The 25024-nt window shown below is 46.0% G+C and overlaps 1 protein-coding gene across 11 annotated transcripts in view; it reads right to left on the reverse strand.

Moving 5' to 3' along the window:
- TRAK1 (trafficking kinesin protein 1) overlaps window positions 1–25024 on the reverse strand; it is a 100982-nt gene that overhangs the window by 29031 nt on the left and 46927 nt on the right. For 9 of the 11 annotated variants that reach the window (XM_027523151.1, XM_027523144.1, XM_027523145.1 and 6 more), the window contains 4 exons: window positions 10950–11026; window positions 4587–4703; window positions 1768–1868; window positions 838–946 (listed from right to left, as the gene is read on the reverse strand). In XM_027523151.1, the coding sequence (XP_027378952.1) occupies window positions 838–946; window positions 1768–1868; window positions 4587–4703; window positions 10950–11000 (378 nt within the window). In that variant the 5' untranslated portion in view covers window positions 11001–11026. Of the gene's footprint in view, window positions 1–837; window positions 947–1767; window positions 1869–4586; window positions 4704–10949; window positions 11027–23990; window positions 24206–25024 lie in introns of those variants that run through there. The other 2 variants (XM_027523146.1, XM_027523154.1) reach the window with 2 other exon arrangements.

Below are 25024 nucleotides of genomic sequence, written 5' to 3' on the forward strand. Positions count from 1 at the left end.
GCTTGCAGCTCAAACTTGACAAACCAAGGGCCTGATAACAGGGCTGAACCAAACCTCTAGCTGGAGAGCAAAAGCTCACTGATAATTAAACAAAAAACACTAAATCTCCACGTATCTGTGTTTCTGGATAGGGGCAGTGGGTAAAGGGAAATTATGTGGGTTTAGAGTCAGAGACTTATAAACCCTGGCTTTGTTGTTTACTAATTTGCAACATCTTGGGCAATCAAAATACCTAGCAGCCTGGGTCCTGGTTTTCCCAATGTTTTTCCAGCCTTGTTATGAAGACATTATTTTTTTAAAAGAAAGCAGGCAAAGTACCCACCACAGTGACTAGCCAATCAGAAATACTCAAAAGCATGAGTTCCCAAGTTGCTTCGGCTCAACCTTTTAAAGTTAGTTGTCTAAGAAATATGTCTCCAAGTTCCCAAGTACTATTTTCTTTGAGCACACCTGACCTGCAGTAGCATGAGAACAAGGCTCTCACACCAGGCCTCCGAGCTGCTTCTACATCTGAGCTGGAGACCACCAGAGCAAGGCCCCACCTTCCAGAAGCTTTTGCCCTAACCGTGAAGGAGGAGGGTCTGCCACTCTTACCCATCCTCACACTGCACAATTCACCTGTCCGTCTGCCGCAAGCAGGATGGTGTGTGCTGCCTGGCTCATCAATGAGGCACGCCCGCTGGGCACTTGGTGTGGCCGTGACCCCGGGCCAGGTGGCCCTTCCACAGACCGTCACCCTTGAGAACAGCAGGGCTGTAATCACGGCTCTACTTGCCAGATAAGCATGCAGGGCCACCACCCTTGCAGAGGGGGGACAGGGCAGGGACTGCACTGCACCTCGGATCGAAGTACAACGTTCTCTTCTTCAAGGTCCTTCAGCTTCTTTTGCAGAGAATCCAGGTGGAAGTAATTCTGGACGGAGGAGGACGACTCGTTCCTCTTCAACCTGGGGGAGAAAGTCCACTTCGTAGGGAGGGAGACACTGCCTCCCGCCACCTGGCAAACCACACGGCAGCACACAGAGGCGGCTTTCAAGGAAGGCTCGCGCGGGTGTGGGTGTGACAATGATCCATCAGGCCTCTCCCTCGCCCCCAGGGAAACAGCACAGCTCGCATCACTTCAGTCCCGCATCCCAACCCTTGGCTGCCACCTTGCCTCAGATTTCTGGGGAACCAACTCTATTTCAAGCCTGCATAACTCTGGGATGCCTTCTATCTGTCAGGAACTATTTTAAGTACTCTATATGTATGAACTCAATCAGTGCTCACAGCCCTAAGTACTAAGTTACTATTATTACCCCCATTTTACCAATGAGGGGGTAAAGCACAGAAAGGTTAAGTAACTTGGCCATGGGCACACAGCAGTGAGCCCCAGAGCCAAGATCTGAACTCGGGTCATTGGGCTCTAGAGTTCATGTTCCTTATAGGAGACTCTGCTGACGGAGAAGAGGACCCCAAAAAGCCCCCACAGCACTGCTGGCCCCCGTATTCCCTCCAACAGCAGAGCCCAGACTGTTACTCATTCACAGCCAGGCCTGATCAATCCACACTGACAACTAAGCTGTGAAAGACCCAGGAAGAGGAAATCTAAAATCCCATCAGAAAAGCAAAATCAATCTGTCTGAGGCACTCAGATGCTTGGCCTGGAGAAGGCCAAGGGCAGCTGGCTTGTGCTGCCAGTGAAGGTGACCCTGTCTGGGCAACTCCAAGGTCATGGACCACAGCCGGCGATGCTTTGGCCTCTGGAGACAGGCCCTCTGTGACTTACGGGGTGGAGCACACAGATTCCGGCTCACTCTCCTCCGCGGCGCTGGTGTAGAACTGAAGCAACTCATCCTTCATGGACAGTTCATGCCGGAGCTGTGACACCTGCACATACCCAGTTGAGACCCATCACACACTCTCCAAACAAGACATCATCCCCACTCATGCTTAAACACCTCCTGCCCAGTGACAGTATTTTAAAATTCCTCATTCAAAGTGAAGGCACATCATTGATTTTGTGCTATTCAAGGAAAACAAAGGGTTGAGTTTGATCCTATCTAAGAAACATATGATCAATTACTTTGTGGCAAAAAACCCCTCACTTAAATTTGTAGTTTTTACTCTGGTATGGAGAAGAGGTGAGAGGGGACAAGAAGGTGCTAGAATGATGGATGGGGTGGGGGTGGGGAGATGAGACAGCATATGGGCTTTGCAAGTAAACAGATGACAACTGGGAAGATACCCAGAGAGGTGGACCGTGTTATCAAATGAAGGAAGTCATTTACTTCTGCCCAAACCAAATCCCACCTCAGATCAGGAACCTGGCGAGGCCAGCTCTGGGTGGGCAGCTAGCTAGGTGGGCAGCAAGCTGGTCGGCCCTTGTTCTTCCACCAGGAAAATCTCACAGCCCCATGTTGTGACCGCTACACCCTCATGGGAATTCTGGCCAAGCATAGCCAGATCTTGCTTTGCACTCAATGCTTACAAGATAGGAATTCCAGATACAGGAATAAAAGAGGCAACCATCAGGAACTGGCCATACCAAGTACTGTAGGCACGGTTCTACAAATCACACTTATTTATACCTCAGGTTTAAAGTAAACCTGAGTCATAAAATTGTTCACCTGCCCTTTCACTATTCAGCACTGATGAACAGGCAACCAGCAGGAGAATTGTAACTGTTTTCATTCTTTCTTGTTTCAAATTTGATTTGGGTTCTATAGCTTATTCCAACTTTTCCTACATAACACAGTAAATATATTTTATCTTCTGCAGTAAAGCCAGTTTTAGGTGCTTAAAGGCTTCAGCTTCAACACCTAGACATCATTTAATGATGTGCTAAAGGAAATCAGTTTTCAAAGTCCAGGGTTCCCCAAAGGAGAGAAAGGCACTTCCACCCTCATAGGGCAGGATGTGCTCTGTGGAAGGTGAGGAAGCCCCAAGCAAGGGCAGCAAAGTGGAGAAACAGCACGTGAGGGCAATGGGGAACCATTTCCTAGTTCCTGATGGCATGTCTCTCTGCTCAGAAGGGGCCAAGGAGGGGGGCAGGCTAACCTTCTCTCACACGTGGAAGACAGGGGATTCAGATCAAGGTGCTGGAGGCAGGGAAAGCAAGGGTTAACTTTATTTCTTATACCTTATCAGTATCCTACCTCATCATCTTTTCTTTTCATTTTTTCTATTTTTAAGAAATTTTTCATTGGGGGATAATTGCTTTACAACGTGGTGTTGGTTTCTGCCGTACAACAACACGAATCAGCTATGTGTATACATATATCCCCTCCCTCCTGAGCCTTCCTTCCACCCCACTCCCCACCCCACCCCTTTAGGTCACCACAGAGCACCGAACTGAGCTCCCTGTGCCACCAGCAGCTTCTCACTAGCTATCTGGTTTACACACGGTAGTATATACGTCTCAGTGCTACTCTCTCAGCTCATCCCACCCTCTCCTGCCCTCACTGTGTCCGCAAGTTCATTTTCTAAGTCTGCGCCTCTATTCCTACCCTGCAGATAACCTACCTCATCATCTTTTAAAGAGAACCCAGGATTAAAACCTGTCTTTATACAATGCTGTATGTCAACTGTATCTCAATAAAACTGGAAGAAGAAGAAAAATCAGTAAAAATGTCAGTAAACCCTTAAAAACCTTTTTCTTACCTAGTGGCTACTCTATTTCATCATACGAAATGATGATTAAACCAAGACAATAGCTGGGAATAGCTTTAATAAGGAATAGGTCTCAGTACATCTTAGGGACATGCATGAGAGCATCCCTTCCCACTAGGAAAGTTTCTGATAGAAAATAAGGTAGAAGAAATGAGAAGAAGGAAAGCAAATCAGAGTCCTCACAGTTCAAACGCCCTGTTCAAAGAACAGTCAAGATGATGGCAAAGACGCTACCAAATGGGACCTGGTTCTAAGTTTCTAACTCTTGCTGCAGCAACCCCACCTGACCCTGCAGCCTTCCTCCTCCATCGACACCACAATCCTGCTGGAAAACCAGGGCTGCTCTGCTGTGACCTCAGCCCCCAAGTTCCACATAAATTGTTCACAATGATGGGGGCTGATGACACCCACCGGGATCTGTATCATTGAAATGGTAGAGTTTCTACCATGAAAACAATGGGCCACTTTTCGTTTTGTCTTACAAACACAAAATTATACTGCTGTACTGACGAAGGGGCCATCACTGCCTCGCTCTGCGGCATGATTGGCCTCCGGCTGCGGTTCCTTCTCCTCCCACCCACACCCACCCCGGCTCAGGGAGCCCCACGCCTTGCTGGAATAGCCTGTGTGCGCTTTCGCCAAAGCTCTGAGTACCCTTCTCAGCCCACAGGGTGATCTGGACTCTTGGAGGATGGGGACTGCAACTGGTCCATACTGTGGGCCTACCAACCACACGAGGGCGGGTCCAACTTGGGCCGTCCCGTCCTCATTGTCAGAAGGCACAAATGATCAGAAGAGGCGGCAGAAAGGCAGCCCTCTGTGTCCGGGCTGGACTTTCCCCAACAGGACCCTGTTCCATCAGCACTTTCTTCGGCTGTACCCACGGCACCCAAGCCCTTGCAGACGGCTGTCCTGCAGAGGCCGCCAGCGCCTCACCTCCTCCCTGATATGCTCCACCTGCTCCTCCAGCAGCTCGTTCCTCTCGGTTAGTGTCTTGTTCTTCTTCAACAACGACTGGCCAATCCGAGCAGCCAACTCTAGATCCCGCTCTTTCTGTGAGAGACAGAAGCGAGGAGAGAGATTGAGAAAACCCATGCATCCAGCAGGAGCCCATAGGACTCCGTGTCAATGAAAGAAAAGAAGGGCGTTTAGCAATAATAATGGATTACTGATTCACCATCCAGGCACTGGCCTCTGATACATGTTCAAAGAGCAGCTCACTCAGTGACACGGACCCCAAACAATGAAAAGGAACCTTCCAATCTAATGAAAACAAGTCTCTCCCTGCAGGAAAAAAACGTGCTTCCCAAAACCTTTCTATGCAACTGCTTTTGGTCTTTGTGTAATCATTTGATAACCTGTCTTCCTACCTGTGGGCTGGGCTACAGTCTCATGAGTGCCCAGAGAGGGAAACACTTGGAAACTATTTACAGGATGAATGAGTGAATCCAGAAATTCCAAGTGTGCTAAAATAGCCAAGGCAGCCTCTTTGGCATACTTCAATTAAGATGGAATTTACTGAGTTCCTTAGATTCACTGCGTATGCAACAAAAATATTTAAAGTGACTCTAAAATAGAATACAGTTATTTTTTTTTAACTTATGGTTACTTAGACTTTATTTTTTAAAGAAACAGTTCTAAGAATGGAGAAATAATGCATAAAATCACCCTACTTCAGAAACAAAGACTGTTGCAGACATAGAACTTTCTGTTAGCTCAGCGGCTGACATTTAGGGCACAGCAATGCAGAGGAAAATCTTTAGTGGCATATAAAGGTCCAGCTGGGTTTATGGGAGGAAAGCTGGCCCCAGACAGTGGAGACAGTGGGGTGGATGCCATCACCAAATGCAGACTTACTGATCCTTGCTGATGAAACCCCTGGCCACCAAGTGAAGATTCACTCGCTCACTTATAGGTTGGCACAGGGAGGAGAACTCTGGGAAGTGAAATCCTCTTACAAGTCTATGCTAATTATTCTGCTCATTTGGTGTAAAAAAGCTAAAGACCAGGGACATGCAGTTTAAGCAGAAAAAAGCTGGGGAGGAGTCCTAGCTTCTGATAACCAAGTGACCTTATGGTTTACACTTAACAAGGATCCTCTAGATCCATTCTTTCCAAACACAGATTATAAATCATCAGTAGGTTGAGAATCATTCTAGTCATGGCAACTGACATTTTGTTTTAAACAACATTCAACAGCACAGAACTGACATACCAAGGTGCATTCCACAAAGGAAAGTTATTATCTCATGTTTAAATGTCACTTGTCATGTATTTACCTACAACCTAAGACGCATTTCTTAGAGTAGGTACCTGTCCAAAGTTTAACTGCTTCATGTGAACTGTTCTACTCTATAATTTGAGAGTCTGGGTTCCGGTTGAACATCCCTGGGGCCTGGTTCCCTTGTCTGTGAGAAGAGGTCGGGTGGAGGGGCAGACTAGCTGAACGACTCTTTCAAAGAATCTTCCAGCTTTACGATTCATTGAGTTGTAAGACTTTTCAAAAAGCAGCTTTTAATTCCAACTTTTTCATACCCACCAAATTATTTCATGCAATGGAATACGAACACACCTTCCTTCGCTCATCATGGGAGTTTCAATGAATTATGAGCAAAGCATAGTGTGGGGGGACTGGATGCAATCGTGATTTAACTCTCTGGAGCTCTTATGTGAACGATGGTCTCTGTCCCCTAAGTCTTTCATGGTCTTGAAACCTGTAACTGCTGCCACTACTGTCCCAGAAGACAGCTGGGGGTCATGTCAAGTGAGCCATAAATTCTTCCAACTCCTTCCCCATCTGTGCCTCTGCCTCATGCCCTCCCAGGGAACAAAGGGGACCAGTGAGTTTGCCCAACCAACCGAGACGCCCCTCTCTGTGCATTCATCTGCACTGGCTTCCACGTCAAAGCAGAGTCCTTATCTCAGTGGCCCTTTATCATTTCTCAGATGCAACAGTTGTGCATAGTTGGTACTGGGAGGAAATGACCCACAGGGATTGTGTGAGGTCCCACTTCTCCAGAGGCTGTCCCCAAATTACCAACCAGTGCAGGTGGTTTCCACTGACTGCTGCTATTTAGCTGCCAAGTCACATCTGACTCTTTTGCGACCCCATGGACTGCAGCATGCCAGGCTCCTCTGTCCCTGAGATTTCCCAGGCAAGAATACTGGGTTCCCATTTCCTTTTCCAGATAATCTTCCTGATCCAGGGATCAAACCCATGTCTCCTGCTTGGCAGGTGGATTCTTTACTGCTGAGCCACCTGGGAAGCCCTTCAGCTGGCTACGTCTCAGTGAAAACTGTAGCCCCACTGTCCAAAAAAGCATGGTCTCCATAACTCTCACTCCAGTCTATTAAATCTCTCTACTAGAACAAGCCCTCAGACTGAATCCCCAGCAGGTGTTTTATGCTCTTCGGCTCACTGCCTACTGTTCTGTGAGCTGCTAAGATCCTGTGCACAAAGGCATTTCATACACAGATTTCAGTGCAAACAAATCACGCCAAAATCATAATAGATAAAGACAAGCTCAGCAAGGCACTGCTGAGTACATGAAGGACACTGAAGGCTTCCCACGGCACACAGAAGCCAGCACCCAAGAGGAATGGGGAGCAGGCAGGGGAAGGAAATAAGTGGGGGTGGGCTCAACCACAAGGCCCCCAGCCCTCCCAACCTATGCTGATGCACCCCAAACCTCAGACCCCCAAGGCCTCCTTGCCCTACTAAAGGGACGACTCTCACCTTGACTACACCCCAAATCTAATCTTCATAGTAACATAAATAAAATGCTCTGCTGGGGAAAAAAAAGGAAGTTACAACAAAAATATTCAGAGATGAAGTGAAAACCTTAAACAAAAAGGTTGTGAGAAGGTCTCTGGTTTTGCTCAGGCAAAAGGCTGGCTGGGCTTCTCTTTAAGAATTCAGGAACGAAAAGAGTCTCATTTCTTACAACCAGCCAACACATGATAAATATTTACTTCTAAAAACAGGAAAGCAGGTAGGAAATGACCACTGGCCAAACTACAGTGAGAAAAATGAGACTGTACCACACTGTGACCCTTGGAAACAAGATATTAAAGTAACTGGTTCTTCGATTCCGCAGGAGATGGCAGCCAGGTGGGGCTCAATCTGGCTCTCCCTACCCCTATCTACATCAAAGTTTTCCTGAAAATTTAAAAGACTGTGACTTGCGTCTCAGCCCTTTTTACCAATGAGCATTTGAGCTGCCTGGCATGGCCCTGGAGATGGAGAACCGCCGGCCTCCCACACTGAGCAGTTGACTCATCTCATTCACCCATTTAAGGATGAAAACCATGACTAAGAGGCCCCCAGAATAACCTTCTCCGTAACTGGGGAGGAGGCAGCTTTGCACAAAGGTAAATTCCAAGCAGCAGCAAGCCAGGGCAAGCCGTGGAATCCTCTTCCCCTTCAATGAGATGCAAACTCTTTGGGCCAGCTGAGGGCTGTGCGTGGCATCCGTGCAAAACCAAAACAGAACCAAAGCCAGGAAGAGTACAGCCTGGGACAGCTGTCACGTGACTGGGGCAATCAGACTTTAACCAGGAAACCCTGCCTAGTTCCAAAGAAAGGCGGCAACTCAGACATGATTCTTATCAGGAGAAGGAGAGGAATGCCGTATACAATGTATACAGTGCTGTTGTATACAAAACACACAAAGGCACCCAGACCATGGCCATGGGGAGCTGCTAAAAATAAAACACAGAGGGCAGAGCAAAGAGTCACCTGAAGAAACTGCCCCACAGATATTCTTTTCAACAACCCAAACAATTTTTTAAAAAACATGACAACATACTTTTTATACAGTGACACTCATTTAGGAAATTAGCTGTGAATTGTTGATGACCAGAATCTAAATACTGGGCTGGAGTCCCAGTCTCCTCTGAACACAATCCTCAAATATCCAAGAAGAGATGGGTCTGGCCCTGTGAAAGCCTCACCCAGCCCTGCCAGCTCACACTCACCAGCAGCCGGGAACCCTGGGCCCTGGACACTCACTGAAACAGCATCCCATTAAAACAAAAAAGTCACCCAGTTCATGTTTTTAAAGTAAAAATGTCTCACTGACAATCAACTAACCATACTCTCCAGAACTAAATAAACAGAGCAATATACAACTATAGCCAAAAGCAACAGGGCCACAGCAGCTAAGGGTAGAAAACAGCTGTACCACGTGGGCGGGCGTCTTCTGTTCCCTCAAGAGCAGGTCCCTCCACTGTCGGATGGGGCAGCAATGGCATCTACTTCTGAGAACTAACATAGAATTAATGAGATGATGCACGACAACAGCTAATTCTCAAACTTTACCCTTATGAATCAGCATGACCACAGAGGCAGGCATTTATTGAAGGCCTGTCATTTCCAAGATTAAAATGGAGAAGGAAATCATCCAACAGGGTTCCCGCCTTGGAGAAACTTCTAACCAACCCAGTTGGAAGAGCAAAGCAAACAGAACAACAGGATGGCTTACAAACTCAGGGCTGGTGGGGGCATGGACTGCCTGTGGCTGGGGGTGTGTGGCAGCTTCAGAGGTCCCCAGTGAGCCCTGCAGTACGACATTCAGAGGCAAGAAGAGACAGAGGGGCCAAATGATGCAGAAGGTCCCAGGTAGGAGAGCAGGAGGAAGGTACCAGGGAAGAGGAAAGAAGAGGATTCAGGAATGGGGTTAAGTGGATGGCCTTGAATGCCACGCCAAGGAGTTCTGAGTGTCGGGTTTGGGGGCGGACCAGGTGATTACAGAGGGTTTGGGAGGGTGGCAGTTGCAGAGAAGAAAGGGAGAAAACTCAAAATCTCATGCCAGGGCTCCAGGAGCCGTGACAGTAGTCTTGGGAAAAAAATAATAAAGGCACAGACACAGGACCACCTTCAGAAGACTAACTGGATATGGGGTGAGGAGTGGATTCAGAAACAGGGCACTGTTGGGGAAAATGGACACAGCAGAAAGGGGCCTGTAAAAAGCATTTTCGAAAGTTGGTGATGTTAGCCAAGCTAGCGTACGAGGCGGCTAATGCCAGCTGCCCAGATGGATGTAACTGGAGAACCACCAAGAGGCCAGTGCCCCCAAAAATGCCTCATCAAGGGCCCTGTCACACAGCCAGAAAATCTAATCTCACTTATTTGGGGCTGAGGAATTTGGGACTTTCCTGACATGCAGATGGTCAAGTGGGTCTCAGCTCCTGCCCTGTGTCAGCTCCAGTGGATCTACCAGGGGGTAGCCTTCAGGAGAATGAGAGGGAAGTGGGTAGCTGGGGAGGTGAGCCCTCAGGAATGGGGCATGCGGGTGGATCAGAAGGGTCCTGTCCTCAGAACAGGTAGGAGAAAACTGGGTGTACAGAAGGGAAGAGCACAGGGAAAGAGAGAGACATGAAAAATGGGGTGAAAAACCCTCCCCAACCCAAGAACAAAACCTCAGGTCCCACACTTCTGCTTTGTCCTGCCACTGACTGAAAATGAGGATTTCTGTGTCCCTTGTATCTTTCTACTCTATTCCTCAAGAAGGGCTAATGAATAGTCACATGACTCATATCATGCTAGATTCTAGAGCACAAACCAGGATCTAAAAGTTAGCACCTCTGCATTTGAGGCCTGATTTTGTGGGGAGAGTGGAAGAAGTTTTAAAGATGGGCATTTATTCAGCAAATACTGAGAACTACCATGTTCTGGCCTGTTCTAGGCATGGGGATACACACAGTATACTCATCTGCTTCTAGAGACCATCAGAGCACCTTAATTTTCAAATGTCAACAGGATGCTGAGAAGAAATTGAGAAAACCATAGTCTCTAGAATGCCTGCAGCTTGTCTGATCCTAAGCAAGTTTCCTAAATTTTTCTTCCCACGCTTGTTTTGGTTATTTCCATGCTGACACTGCATAGTAACATTCCCTTAACCTAAGTAAAAACATCACACAACAAAACAAAAACGTTACAAAGATATGGATAATGATGTCTTTTTTCTGAAATTTTTATATACATTTAATATATATCATTAGTATATATTTTAAGAGCTTATAAAGCTTCAACTGGGTATTCTATAGCAAGTATTTAAATGTTACCCTATTCCATTATTAATACATTCCTTTTAAAATCCAAAATATCTTGTACAAAATTACAGTGACTAAAGCCAACATAGCTACCAGCTCAAAAAATAAAAAGCCACTGAATCATACTTTGAGAGGGCTCAATTTCTGACATTCTTCACCAAGAAAAATAGTAATGTCTGCTTTAAGCAATATAAATTATAATCAGTCAAGTATAAATGACTCTTTGCCTTTCCCCGAATCACTTACCTCCTCAAGAAGCCGAGTTACAGCATCTATGTCATTATATGTTTTAGTCATCTGGCCAACTCGTTCAGCACATAAAACTGCAAGAAATAAAAATGACCATGTCACTACTGATGCTACAAGTCTGCCAGACAAAGTCTGGCCAGGTTCAGCCTTACTGGGTTTGATTCCAGAGAAAAGCCCCAAGCTGTGTGGGGTGAGGGGACAGGGGTCTACTAATTACTGCAAAGTCTTGACACTGCATAGTGTGTGTGCATGTGTGCGTGCACATCCGCACGTGCACACTCGGGGGTGTTGCTGAGGGCAAGGCGCTGGAGTGGAAAGGGGTCTGGCTTCATATCCGGTCAGCAAACCGAAGTGGATCAGCAGCACAGAGAGTGATATATAAACCGCCAGAAAGAGCCCTAGGATCTAGACCCCACGTTCTGCACAGACCCAGTGGGTCCTTTCCAAAGCAGTTCTTAATATTAATTATTAAACAGTCTTAAATTAACTGATAATTTCATAATGGCCCAGCCTCCTCTTCCCCAAATGGCCTAAATTCTAAGTCTCTGCAACTAGTTTCCAAACCATGAAAACCGAGGTGACAGATTTTTTTTTTTAATCCACACACACACAGTCATACACATGGTATTTCATAACATATGCCATTTGCTTAAGAGATCTTAAGAGGCTGCCTCCAGGCCACTTCAGGACTATGTCTTTGTTTCTCCATTGGAGAAAAAGGGTGTGCACTGAAAGAAGGCTTTCATCTCCAGAAAAATCTCAGGGTTGTTTTATTTTAAATCAATGGCAAGGAAATGATTTGTAGTCCAAACACCGTGAGGTAGCGTGGCTTTCATTCTGAGGAGGAAGAAGTGAAAGCAAATGGATTTAGAGCCAGAGCATAAAATTTTTTGACACCAGCCATTTAGGGGCCAAATAATAACTTGTTAGTAATTCCTCATAACTAAGACTCTAACAAACAATTCTTTTAAGAGTAAAAGACTTAGTTCAGCTTTCGCAACAACCCACTTGCAGTCACAGCCCAGGCAAGGCCTTTGGGAATTGAAGTGTATTTCTAACCAAACTCAGTAGCATCACTAATGGCTAATTGCAGCTGGAAAGCAATAGGTCTCTAAATATTTTATAAATGCAAGCAGAGATCATCCTAGTGGGTGAGCTCAGAGAAACTGGATCTGATGGAATGATTTTCTAGTTTAAGGAAGAGACCTGAAATCTGGTTCCAAATCTGAAACCCTCCCAACACAGGCCCTCGGAGCCAGGATGGGGGAGGGTTCTTCTGCCAGCCTCTCCGCCCAGAGCTTTATGGCAGAAACCCTCCGGGCGCTGGCTGGAGGAAAAGCAAGGGAAATGTACAGGGTTGGTGAAAACCAGAATTTAACTTGATGGAGATGGAGTCCAGCTCAAATTACTCTAAGCAGTTCATCAGCTCGAGGTCACAAGAAACCTTAAGTGCAGAGTTCTAGGGTGCAGACAGGAGTTGGTTTTCATGCTGCACGGCTGTGATGCTCTGCAACGGTACAGACAAGACCCAGAGGGCATCCAGCCAGCTCCCTCTAGCAGAGTATGGCGAGCCGGGGCATCAACGGGCAAAAGGCCGCTATGCTGAAACCTATGCTGTGCTGACACCAGGGCCAGCTAACGCCCACCCTAGCTCTCTTCAAAGGACCGGGTCCTTGGCTTTCCTGGAAAGAAAGACAACCAGGCTACATTTTAAACTCATCTTGGCTCTATGTTACCCTAACGTAAGAGAATAAGACTCAGAGCAGCTTTTTGCTCTGGAACTGAATTAACTGAAAATTATATTTACATTTTAAAGCTATTTTTTTGAATTGAGATCACTGTAGTTAATTATGTGTAGATAATCATATGCAGATGTAAGAAATAACACAGAGATTCCATATACCCTTTATCAAAGTTTTACCCGATAGTAACATTTTGTAAAATAATATCACAACCAGAGTACTGACATTGCTATAATCTAGGAATCTTACTAAGATTTCTCCATTTTACCTGAACTTGTGTGTGTGTGTGTGTGTGTGCACGCACACGCGTGAGTGTGTGCACCTGCACATGTGAATATTAAGCTTTATATGATTTTATCGCTGGTGTAGGCTCATGTATCCACCACCACAAGGACCTGTTGTATTATTGCCCTTTTATAAAGCTATTTTTTTAAAGATTTAACATGCTCTAACAACTGAACCCAATAAAACCTACACCTGGACCAGGGTTTTTTCCAGCATGAACCAGTCAGGCATATGTCATCACCACGTACATGGTGACAGGAGGCGAGGGGTACAGAACGATGCAGAGCCTTCCAGGAGGCTCTGAGGTTCCTGAGAGCCCAGCCACGGAAGTCAGAGGCAGAAATGAAAAGCTACTATGGAAGCATGTGCGCTGTTATTCCAGTTACATTTTCAAAAATACATATAATCCCAATGGTGAGGGGGTAAGGGGGTAGATTTATAATAAACAGAAAAAAATAGAATAGCCATTCAGTTCAGTTCAGTCGCTCAGTCATGTCTGACTCTTTGCAACCCCATGAACCGCAGCACGCCAGGCATCCCTGTCCATCACCAACTCCTGGAGTTCACCCAAACCCATGTCCATCGAGTTGGTGATGCCATCCAGCCATCTCATCCTCTGTCATCCCCTTCTCCTCCTGCCCTCAATCTTTCCCAGCATCAGGGTCTTTTCCAATGAGTCAGCTCTTCGCATCAGGGGGCCAAAGTATTGGAGTTTCAGCTTCAGCATCAGTCCTTCCAATGAACACCCAGGACCGATCTCCTTTAGGATGGACTGGTTGGATCACTTTGCAGTCCAAGGGACTCTCAAGAGTCTTCTCCAACACCACAGTTCAAAAGCATCAATTCTTCAGCACTCAGCATTCTTTATAGTCCATACTCTCACATCCATACGTGACTACTGGAAAAACCATAGCCTTGATTAGACGGACTTTTGTTGACAAAGTAATGTCTTTGCTTTTTAATATGCTGTCTAGGTTGGTCATAACTTTCCTTCCAAGGAGTAAGCGTCTTTTAATTTCATGGCTGCAATCACCATCTGCAGTGATTTTGGAGCCCCCAAAAATAAAGTCTGACACTGTTTCCACTGTTTCCCCATCTATTTGCCATGAAGTGATGGGACCAGATGTCATGACCTTAGTTTTCTGAATGTTGAGCTTTAAGCCAACTTTTTCACTCTCCTCTTTCACTTTCATCAAGAGGCTCTTTATTTCTTCTTCACTTTCTGCCATTTGGAGAGAACTGCAAATTTTAATTTTCTTTTTTGTACTTTATTTTTTTGTAATGACCATGCCCTGATGGGAAAAACATTACTTAAAATATTTTCCAGGAAATATTTGACTACAATATACAGTACTCCTTGAGGTAACTTTTAAAAGTAATTCATAATGGCACCATCTTACATTTACCAAGCATGCTAACTACAGCCTGGCCTTGTTCCTAGCCCTCTAGGTGGATTATCTCATTTACTCCTCAGAGCAAAAAATACTACAGGGTAGGCACTGAGGCCTAGAGAGGTTAACTAACTCACCCAATGTCACACAGCTAGCAAATGGTGAATTTCAAAGTAAGAGGAGACTCCTAGCAGAGGCAGCAGCTAACACTTAAGGAGTCCCTGTTATGTCCAGGAATTTAATGTGCTTTTCTTGTTTACCCCTCAGAACAATCTTTCAGGGTAGGCACTATTATGATGAGTATTCTAGGATGAGGAAACTGAGGCTCAGAGAAGTTAAGGACCCGATCCAAGGTCACAGCAAACAAAGCTGCATGTGCTGGGGACTGAGCCAAGGCCAGTCTGGCTCCTGTACCAAATTAGGGAGCCATAGAGGATTCCAGGGCATGGCTGAGGTTGCACAAATCAACAATGTTTAAGAAGCATAAAGAAAGAAAAAAGTGCCCGTGCTTTAGGTCAGATCTGTGACCCTGGTGCCTCATGAGGCTCAGGTTTTCATAGGAAAATCTACCAAGGCCATGAGGCCCTGGGCAAACCCGGTAATTATGTCTCGGGCTTCCTCTTCCAAGAAATGAGGACTAACAAATGACGCTTTAAACAGTATAAGCAGTCTGCACTTTTCAAGCACCAATTTTCCAGATACTCAATCTATAATAAACCATCTCAAGTTTCTCTCTCCATGAGAACAGTATTTCAAACAGAAGTTCCACTTCTGAACAAGGAAGCTCTACCAAATAAATCTACTTCCCCCCAAAAGGTATTGAAAACAAATGAAAACTTTATGCTCAGTAGGAGCCAGACATAAAAGACCGTATATTGTATGACTCCATTCATATTAAGTATCCAGTATAGGCAACTTATAGAGACAGGCAGCAGATCTGTGGTTCCCTGGGATGAGGAGTGGTGGTGCTTTAGTCGATGAGTCATGTCTAACTGTTTGTGACCCCATGGACAGTAGCCAGGCTACAGTCTGTGGTCATGGGATTCTCTAGGCAAGAATACTGGAGTAGGTTGCCATTTTCTTCTCCAGGGGATCTTTCCGACCCAGGGATTAAACCGGGGTCTTCTGCATTACAGGCAAATTCTTTGCCGACTGAGCCACCAGGGAAATCCAAGATGAGAAGTAGGGAAAGGGAATTAATTGTAAATAGACATGAAGGATCTTACGAGGCGGGATGGTAGAGGGCAAGATGTGAACGTTCTAAAACTGAATTATGGTGACTGTTGCCAACTCCGGAAATTTACTAAAAAACACTATAAATTGTTCACTTAAAATGGGTGGATTTTACAGTATGTAAATTATACGTCAATATTTTAAGTTATCATCAAATTATATGCAAACAAGCATCCCTGGGCTACATATGTCACAGCCAGTCATTTCAACAGAATATGACAAACGCATTCTTTCTTGATCTCATGATGGAGCCTTTCTCCAGCCAAAAGAATGTTCTCAAACAGCAAAAGTGTTTAGGAGTAGCAAATCAGTGATTAGAAAATCAGCACTGATAAATGGCACATAAATGAACGAATCCACATGGACTAGACTATTTTCAATTAGATAATTGTTCATAGCATTTGCTTAGATGGCAGAAGTTCATGATACATCCATAATGCCCACTCGTTCTAATTTTCACTTTTATACTTTCCTCAAGTCACAGCCACTTCTTGGAGATTCAGCCATGCCCTTCCCTTGGCTGTTGCCCTTTATTATCTATTTTCAAAATAATTTAGACTTGGCCCAGAAGCCCAAGTGTATTAACTACTAAGACCTATAAGACACATGCTGCTACTGCTAAGTCGCTTTAGTCGTGTCCGACTCTGTGCGACCCCAAAGACGGCAGCCCACCAGGCTCCCCGATCCCTGGATTCTCCAAGCAAGAACATTGGAGTGGGTTGCCATTTCCTTCTCCACACATGATTTGGCTTTAAAAAAAAAAAAAGTAAAACCTAACTATTTTCATGCAGCCCTTGATGTGTGTACAGGAAGAGAGTGAGGTCCACAGTACTACAGTACTTGGTAATAAAAAACAATGCTCATTTGTCCGCAGTTAGAACAAAATGAAAAAAGAACAAATTCCTTGTTATTTCTGTTTAAATGGCTCCATGTCCAAAATGACAGAAGCATAATGAACCTAATTCTTACAAACCTATGTCCCTTCCCACCTATACAAGTCACATGGTGGCCCGACACATAGTTGACGCTCAAAAAAATGGAAGAGTTTGTTTTACTCCCAGACCAGTGTTTGCAAAGAAAGGCTCATTTCTAACCAACCAGAGGGCCCGGAGAGGGATGAAAACATAAAAGCCTGGTGTATATCTCATCACCTCCAGATGAACATGTATCTTAGAAAGAAATCCCCTCCCCACCAGGCTTCCTGCATAAAAAAAGAAGACGTCTGGAAACAGGCCAAGTTCAAGTCCAGTGTGATATGATGAGGCACAAAGCTGCTAAGAAAGAAGCTGCATTAACAGAAAGGCATCAACTAATAAGCAGTTGTGGTCCTAAGCCAGAAGCAAACAGGCAGACTGCTGGCCACGAGTCCTCACAGGTGAAAGGTGCTGGCTGATCACGACAGCTTTAGGGACAGTCTTGGAGATGGCATGGTGGCAAAGGCCAACCCAGAGCCCAGTTCATTGCTAACGGCAGTGTGTTTGGTCATGACCAGCATCTGCATGGTGCTGGGTCTATGCACTGGGAGGTGGGAGCGAGGTGTCACTTGCCAAGAGTAGAGACCTGACAGGGCAGTCTGGCTACATTTGCCTGCTCATCAGCATCACTATCAGTTGAGATTAGGGTGTGATGATTGTACTGGCTCACTTTCCTTTGCCAGGGTTGTCTGAGAGCAGGGCACCAGAGCAACTTACTGAAGAGACTGGGAAGAAAAAGAAAATTACTATCAAGTATTTACAACAGGCCCACTCCAGTACTCTTGCCTGGAAAATCCCATGGATGGAGGAATCTGGTATGCTGCGGTCCATGGGGTCGCTGAGGGTTGGACAAGACTGAGGGACTTCACTTTCACTTTCATCCATTGGAGAAGGAAATGGCAACCCATTCCAGCGTTCTTGCCTGGAGAATCCCAGGGACGGGGGAGCCTGGTGGGCTGCCGTCTATGGGATTGCACAGGGTTGGACACGACTGAAGCAACTTAGCAGCAGCAGCAACAGCTACCAGGAGCAGTTTACAAATACTATTTTACTTAAAACCAGTATAACACGGTGACACAGATATGACCTCCATGAGACACTGTGAGGCAGAGAGAGGGGACAAGTGACTTGTCCAAAGTCAGACAGGACATAAGTATGGACTTGAACCCGGTATGTTGGAATTACAATCATCCACCCTGCCCTAGACTGAAACACTCAGAGATGACCCATGGGGCCATTCATCACCAGGGTATTTAATGAAGGCCTTGTTGGTGATAACCAAATGGCTCACTGATGGACTGCTCACCACGTGCCCAGCAGTCTGCTAAAGTGCTGGATGTCTACCACCTCCTTCAATGTCTACATTTATCCTAGGAGGGAAGTGCTACCATAGCCCACATTTTAGACATGAAATTACACAAGGTCACAAAGCTATGAGAGGGTCTGATTCTATTTGACATCCAAATTGGGGCTCTTGGCAATGGCACCCTACTCCAGTACTCTTGCCTAGAAAATCCCATGGACGGAGCAGCCTGGTGGGCTGCAGTCCATGGGGTTGCTAAGAGTCGGACACGACTGAGCGACTTCACTTTGACTTTTCACTTTCATGCATTGGAGAAGGAAATGGCAACCCACTCCAGTGTTCTTGCCTGGAGAATCCCAGGGACGGGAGAGCCTGGTAGGCTGCCGTCTATGGGGTCGCAGAGTCAGACACGACTGAAGTGACTTAGCAGCAAGCACAGCTGAGTAAACAAAATAAATCCTACCCTTGAGGAATTTAAGCCCTAATTGAGAAGGTAAGACAAATTAGCACAATACAGAGGAATCAGCAGGAAGCGCCAGGCAAGAAAAGCTCTTAGGGAGTTCAGATGGCTAGGGACTGGGGAACAGGTACCACAAAATGCACAGCTTTGCCCATTGCCAGCCCTGGGGTGCTGCTGGTACCTCCACCCTAGAAAGAGCCCTGAGCAAGGGACATGCATGGTGCATCCATGGATACTATCAAACAAACCCAGGCTGAAACCAAGGTGACAGAACCAATGGGCAGAGAGACCTTTGTAACAGAGGTGAGGTCAGTGCTGATAAGCTAGGCCAGCTCCTTTCTCTAATGTGACCCTACAGGGCAGAGTCCTATAAGCCACCCTGTATCAGTACAGACCCCAGAGCCAAGGCCTGATGGCACTTTCTCTCTGGGGTGGACGTTCCCACCCCACAAGACATCACAACCACCAGCAGGCCACTGCACATCCCCCACACGGCCCAGCCCTCCTCCTCTAGCCCCAGAGATCCCTGGGGCTCTGAGAAATGAGGAATCCCTCTCAGACTGGAGGAATGAGCTCCACTGGTGCTGCTCCTGTGCTTCACCTTGGAATTCTTCACTAAAGAATCTGGACACCTGCCCGAGGCACTCCATCAAGCTCTGGGTTCCCACTGTCTAACAGCATCATTTGCATCCCGGCTTTTTGCAGATGATAATTACTGGGTAGTGCTCAGCCCCTGAAAACTGGCCTGTGTCCAAAAGTCTGACTACTGACTGGCAGCAGGCACCTCTGATGAGGGGATGTGCACTCTCTCAGTCTCAGGGCTCAGTAAACCCCAGACCACGCCACATGCTCTTTTCAAACCCTGCCACCCGAAGGCCATCCTGAATATACCTGCCAGGAAATCAGTGATCAATCTGGTAATTGAGTGACAGCCACAGAAGCATCCAGGTGAGAAAACATGACAAAGACCCCTCCTCGAGAAAGCGGGAGGAAACTGCCCCACAACAAACCACAAGGATGTGATGAGAAAACTCCACTGTTCACCAGTGTCTTCCTGGAGCTGGTATGACAGCTCGGGCACAGAGGGGTGTGACCACTGCATCATCGCTCAGCAGCACTGTGACCACCCTGCTCCATCTCAGGGATGTGGGGAAAACAAGAAAGCCCACCTCAGAGAATACCACTCAGCAAGAAATCACTTGAGATCAAGTCAGTTTCTGCACCACACAAGCCTCCAGGGACCAGAAGGACACAGAACCTAGACATTTTCTCTCCTGAAGACAAAAAGAGCCATGCTGCCTCTGACAGCTGTGTGATCCAAGCAAGCTGCTTCTCCGGGTGCCTCGTGGGTTAGGAAGATAATGTGAGATAATGCAAGGCAAGGGCCCACGGCTCTACTAGCTGAGAGCCAGGTGTGGTGGAGGGCAGACCCCACAGCAGGGTGAGGGCCCTGTTCTGTGCTTACAGTGCTGGGACTCTGGATAACCTATCTGAGTCTCAGTTGCTTTGAATGCAAAATGGAAATAATGCTTATTTCAAAGGCCGCTTTGAAGATGAAATGGGTGACATCAGGAAGTGCCTATCACTCCCACAAGATGACCTGGGGGGACCAACATATGTCTCCTGTATCCTTGGCTGCCAATATTAGTGTTGCTGTTCAGTCACTAAATTGTGTCCAACTTCTTGTGACCCCATGGATTGCAGCATGCCAAGCTTCCCTGAGCTTCTCTACCTCCTGGAGTTTGCTCAAACTCATGTCCATTGAGACAGTGATGCCATCAACCACCTCATCCTCTGTCACCCCTTCTCCTGCCTTCAATCTTTCTCAGCATCAGGGTCTTCTCCAATGGGTTGGCTCCTTGCATCAGGTGGCCAAAGCACTGGAGCTTCAGCTTCAGCATCGGTCCTTCCAATGAATATTCTGCTGCTGCTGCTAAGTCGCTTCAGTCGTGTCCAACTCTGTGCGACCCCAGAGATGGCAGCCCACCAGGCTCCCCTGTCCCTGGGATTCTCCAGGCAAGAACACTGGAGTGGGTTGCCATTTCCTTCTCCAATGCATGAAAGTGAAAAAATAAAGTGAAGTCGCTCAGTCATGTCCGACTCCTAGTGACCCCATGGACTGCAGCCCACCAGGCCCCTCTGTCCATGGGATTTTCCAGGCAAGAGTACTGGAGTGGGTTGCCATTGCCTTCTCCGAATGAATATTCAGGGTTGATTTTACTTTAGGATTGACTGGTTTGATCTGTTACACCAAACTGATTTTATCTTTCAGTTTTCAATCAAAAGCATCTCTTTAGGAACTTTTAACAGTGTAGGAAACCACCTCAGAATCCAGGGAACACAGTTACATCTACATCAAGCACGTATTTTCACTATTCACAGAGACTTCTCTTGCACTTGTGGTAGTGTGACAGGATCAGAAGAAAACAGAGTTGTGCCCAGTGAACTCCTTGTTTCCAGCAAAAGTGGACACAGAAACCAAGCATTCCAAACCAAATCCCTGTCTTCCTGATCTACACCACACACTTCTTTCAGGCTGGGAGCAAGTCTCGTGAATTTTATTTTCCAAAGAAAACTGAGCACATTGACAATGAAGTGTGCCTTCCATATCCATGGGCTCTACATATGCAGATTCAACTAACCCCAGATTGAAAATATTCAGAAACAAAGAAAATTCCAAAAAGTTACAAAAAGCATAACTTGAATTTGCCACCGCTGGCAACTATTTGCATAGCATTTACAAAGTATTAGTCATTGTATCAATAAGTAATCTAGAGATTTAATATATACAGAAGGATATGTGTAGGTTCTATGCAAATATTGTGCCATTTTATATGAGGGACTTGAGTATCCATGGGTTTTGGTATCTACAGTGGTCCTGGAATCAATCCCCCGTGGATATCGAGGATCAACTGTATCTTTCTTTTGCAGTTACTGTCTTGAAAATATTATTTTCACCTTCTGGAGAGCTAAAAGTTTTTTTTATTAGAGAAAAGAGGGAAATTGGATGGGAACAAATAAGAGCAGGAAGAGAACTATAACAGACTATCTTAAGAGGGCAAATACAGAGCAGGTCCCCAATCCTCCCTTCTGTCAAATATGACCACAAAGTGGAGACCCTGGCATCTGTGAGACATGGGCCAGCACGGGGCAAGGCGCACCAGAATCATGCAGAGGGTACGTTACAACCCAGACTGCTGGGCCCACCCCAGTATGTCTGATTCAGCAGATCTGGAGCTGGACCCAAGAATGTGCATTTGTAACATGTTCCTGGGTGATACTGATGCTGCCAGATGGGACCCCACCTTGAGAACTGCTAGCACAGTATTTAAGAGCAGTCTCTGTAGGGTCCTAGAGCCAGTTTACATAGGTTGAAATCATCTACGAGCTGTGTTACTTCAGATGAGTTGCTTACATTTCTTCTTATAAACCTATGAAATGGAAAATCACAACAGTCCTTAAACTCCTATGCTTATTTTAAAGATTAAATGCATGAATCTACTTAAAAGTACTTGGAATAGCGCCTGGAACATAGTAAATACATAATAAACAGAGGCTATCATCATCATTATCATCTGGCTGTCAGTTTTTTTTTAAAAGGTTCAAAATATATAGATATATGAAATATATATAAAATATGTGCAATATATTTTTCCTTCTCTTGACAAGGATATATACTACTTTTCTAGAATGTATTATAACCTTTCATTTAGAACCATATAGCTCAATAATTGATTTGAAAAATCATCTTACTATGGTTTAAGACAGCAACTCATCTCATATTTTAATGTGCACAGGAATCCCCTGAAGGTATTGTTAAAATGTAGATCCTGACTCAGCAGGTCTGCGGTGCTGCCTGAGAGTCTGCATTTCTAACAAGCTCCCAGGTGACATGGGCACCCAGTCCACATGCTGAGTGGCCTGCCTTTAAGTGACACAAGCTGATATAGTGAGGTCTGGGCCAGCCCTGGTTCTGTTAGAACAGATAGATGCCTTTCTCCTGATCACCTCCAGGAACCCAATAAATGCACAGTCCCCATGGAGCTGTCACGCCTCTCTCCTTTCACCTCCATCATCTCCTTCAGGGAAGGACTGGGTGGAGCTCGGGGCTTCAGCACTGCTCCCACCTAGTAGTAGTAGTGAAAGCCGCTCAGTCATGTCTCTTTGCAACCACATGGACTTTACAGTCCATGGAATTCTCTTGGCCAGAATACTGGAGTGGGCAGCCGTTCCCTTCTCCAGGGGATCTTACCAACCCAGGGATCGAACCCAGGTCTCCCACACTGCAGGTGGATTCTTTACCAGCTGAGCCACAAGGGAAGCCCCTGCTCCCCACTCCCCTTTGCCAATTAAACACTTTTAACTGTCCTATAATATTTTCAGGGTAGTAACCTCAAAAGACAAACACGTTCAGTATACAGCCAATTATAAACCCTTTAAAGAACAAAAGTTATTTTAAGACATGGAAACAGGCCATCAGAGAGCAGAATTTTGAAAAAAATCTTTTGATTGCTTTTACTCAAAACCTAAAGAACTTCCCACAGTTGCTCTTTAAACTTTCTGTTTTACCCCACCTCCCCACTCCCCTGCAAAATCTCTTTTTCTAGGCTCTGAGTGAAAACCCCAAAAGCCCGACTAAGAAGCTCACACTCAACATTTGGGTGTATCTTTATTTAATACCCTTCCTCTTCTCAAAAAGCAGCACCTCTTTGATATAGCCTGGTGGTAGGTTCCCAGGTAATTCCAAAGTCAGCTCTTATATTTTTCTATTAGAAATATTTCTCTCTATACATATATTTTAAAAACCCCTATTTCAAATTGGCGATTAATAATTTTTTTAAATAAACAATTTCCTAAAATAAACAAAAACATTTAATAATGACTCAAGTTTCTATTAACCCACCAAAACTCATTCTGTCAAACGAAAACAATGAAAACTCTTAAAACAGAGTGCTGCTGCTGCTGCTGCTGCTGCGTCACTTCAGTCGTGTCCAACTCTGTGCGACCCCAGAGATGGCAGCCCACCAGGCTCCCCCGTCCCTGGGATTCTCCAGGCAAGAACACTGGAGTGGGTTGCCATTTCCTTCTCCAATGCATGAAAGTGAAAAGTCAAAGTGAAGTCGCTCAGTTGTGTCCGACTCTTTGCGACCCCATGGACTGCAGCCTACCAGGCTCCTCCATCCATGGGATTTTCCAGGCAAGAGTATTGGAGTGGGGTGCTATTGCCTTCTCCGAAAACACAGTGCTAAGATGCCACAAAGAGGGAGGGCACTACTGATATTTACAACAAGTATGAATTTCAAAGATATTAGTTAAGCAACAGAAGCTAGACAAAATAATACACACTGTTGATTCCATTTACATAGTCGAGAACAGGCAAAACAAACCAAAGAGGATACAAGTTAAGACAGTGAGTGGTCTTCCAGGAGGGAGGTGTAAACTAGAAAGAAAAAAGGGGACAAGGGGATGTCCCAGGATGCTGGAAACACAGCTTCTCTCCTGGTGGCTTGACAGTCACCATGTAAGACATGCGTACTTGACCTTACACTCCGCTGAGGAAATAAAAGACTGCTGTGAGACCAGTAAAACAGCCAGTTTATATAGATGCTAACAGGGAAAGGATCAGACTGGAGCAAAGAACAGAATTTACCCTCCTCCAAGAGGTCCAGGGTTTCCTGCTGCTCCAGGGTGGGCTTCCTCTCTTCATTCCGGCAGTCATACTCAAAACATTCTTCTTCTCCCACATCTCTTAGGGACATTGCTGAAGTCACCCCAAAGCCAAAACACCACCCTAAGGAGCTGTCCTTGAGGGAGCTCCTGGCTGCCTTCCCGGAGGAGGCATTGGGGCCGGGGCCCCTGGGGCGTACGCAGGGGCCTGGTGGGGGCCACAGACATGCCCGGGCTCAGCTGAGATGGAGGGTGTGCACAGGGCCACTGGCCCATCGTCATCCAGGTGGACCCGGAAGGGGGTGGCTCCCAGAGCCAGGAGGTGGGGCGGAGGGGGTGAAGCACCTATCAGGAACGGGAAAGCCCCGCCCAGTCCTGGGGCGGGGCTGGACGGAGGTGGGGGGCGGGGTGGCTCTGACAGGTGCTATGGAGTCCGATGGGAGGGGAGTAGGCAGGTGCATGGTGTCAGGCCAGCTATCTGGATCCAGATTCTTCTCCCACTTTTCCTCCCCCAGAAGCAATGAGGAATGGTGACTTCCTGGAAGTTTCACGGAGCGACTGCAAAGGGTAATTTACCTATTATGCCTCAAGCAGATACATACACCTGTCCAAAGTTCGGGCTCTGGCAGAGGAGGTGCCCTGGTGACTGACTGCCCAATACTCTCCGATGAGAGAGCTTCTGTGGGTGTGCCTCAAAAGGGAAACAAATCTTGAGTGTGACAACAGTATGACACAGTGCTGGACAGGGAAGGAAAAGACCATTTGGGTTTCTAGCAAGAGGAAAAGGGTAAATTGCAGGAAACATTACTTGTGTTAAGCCTAATTCATCCCAGTCTTTTTTTGGTAATAATACATTACATTTGCTCTTTTTAAACTGCATTTTATAAATTCCACTCTTACTTAATTTATAAATATATTTTTTCTAATTGCAGGATAAAAAGGGAAAAATCTATAGCCTAAAAGTTTGCAAAGTTGCCTGAAAAAAAGAATCCAGTTTTATTGCATATCTCATAATCA

This window comes from Bos indicus x Bos taurus, chromosome 22 (genome assembly GCF_003369695.1).
Source record: "Bos indicus x Bos taurus breed Angus x Brahman F1 hybrid chromosome 22, Bos_hybrid_MaternalHap_v2.0, whole genome shotgun sequence".
NCBI classification, from domain to species: Eukaryota; Metazoa; Chordata; class Mammalia; order Artiodactyla; family Bovidae; genus Bos; species Bos indicus x Bos taurus.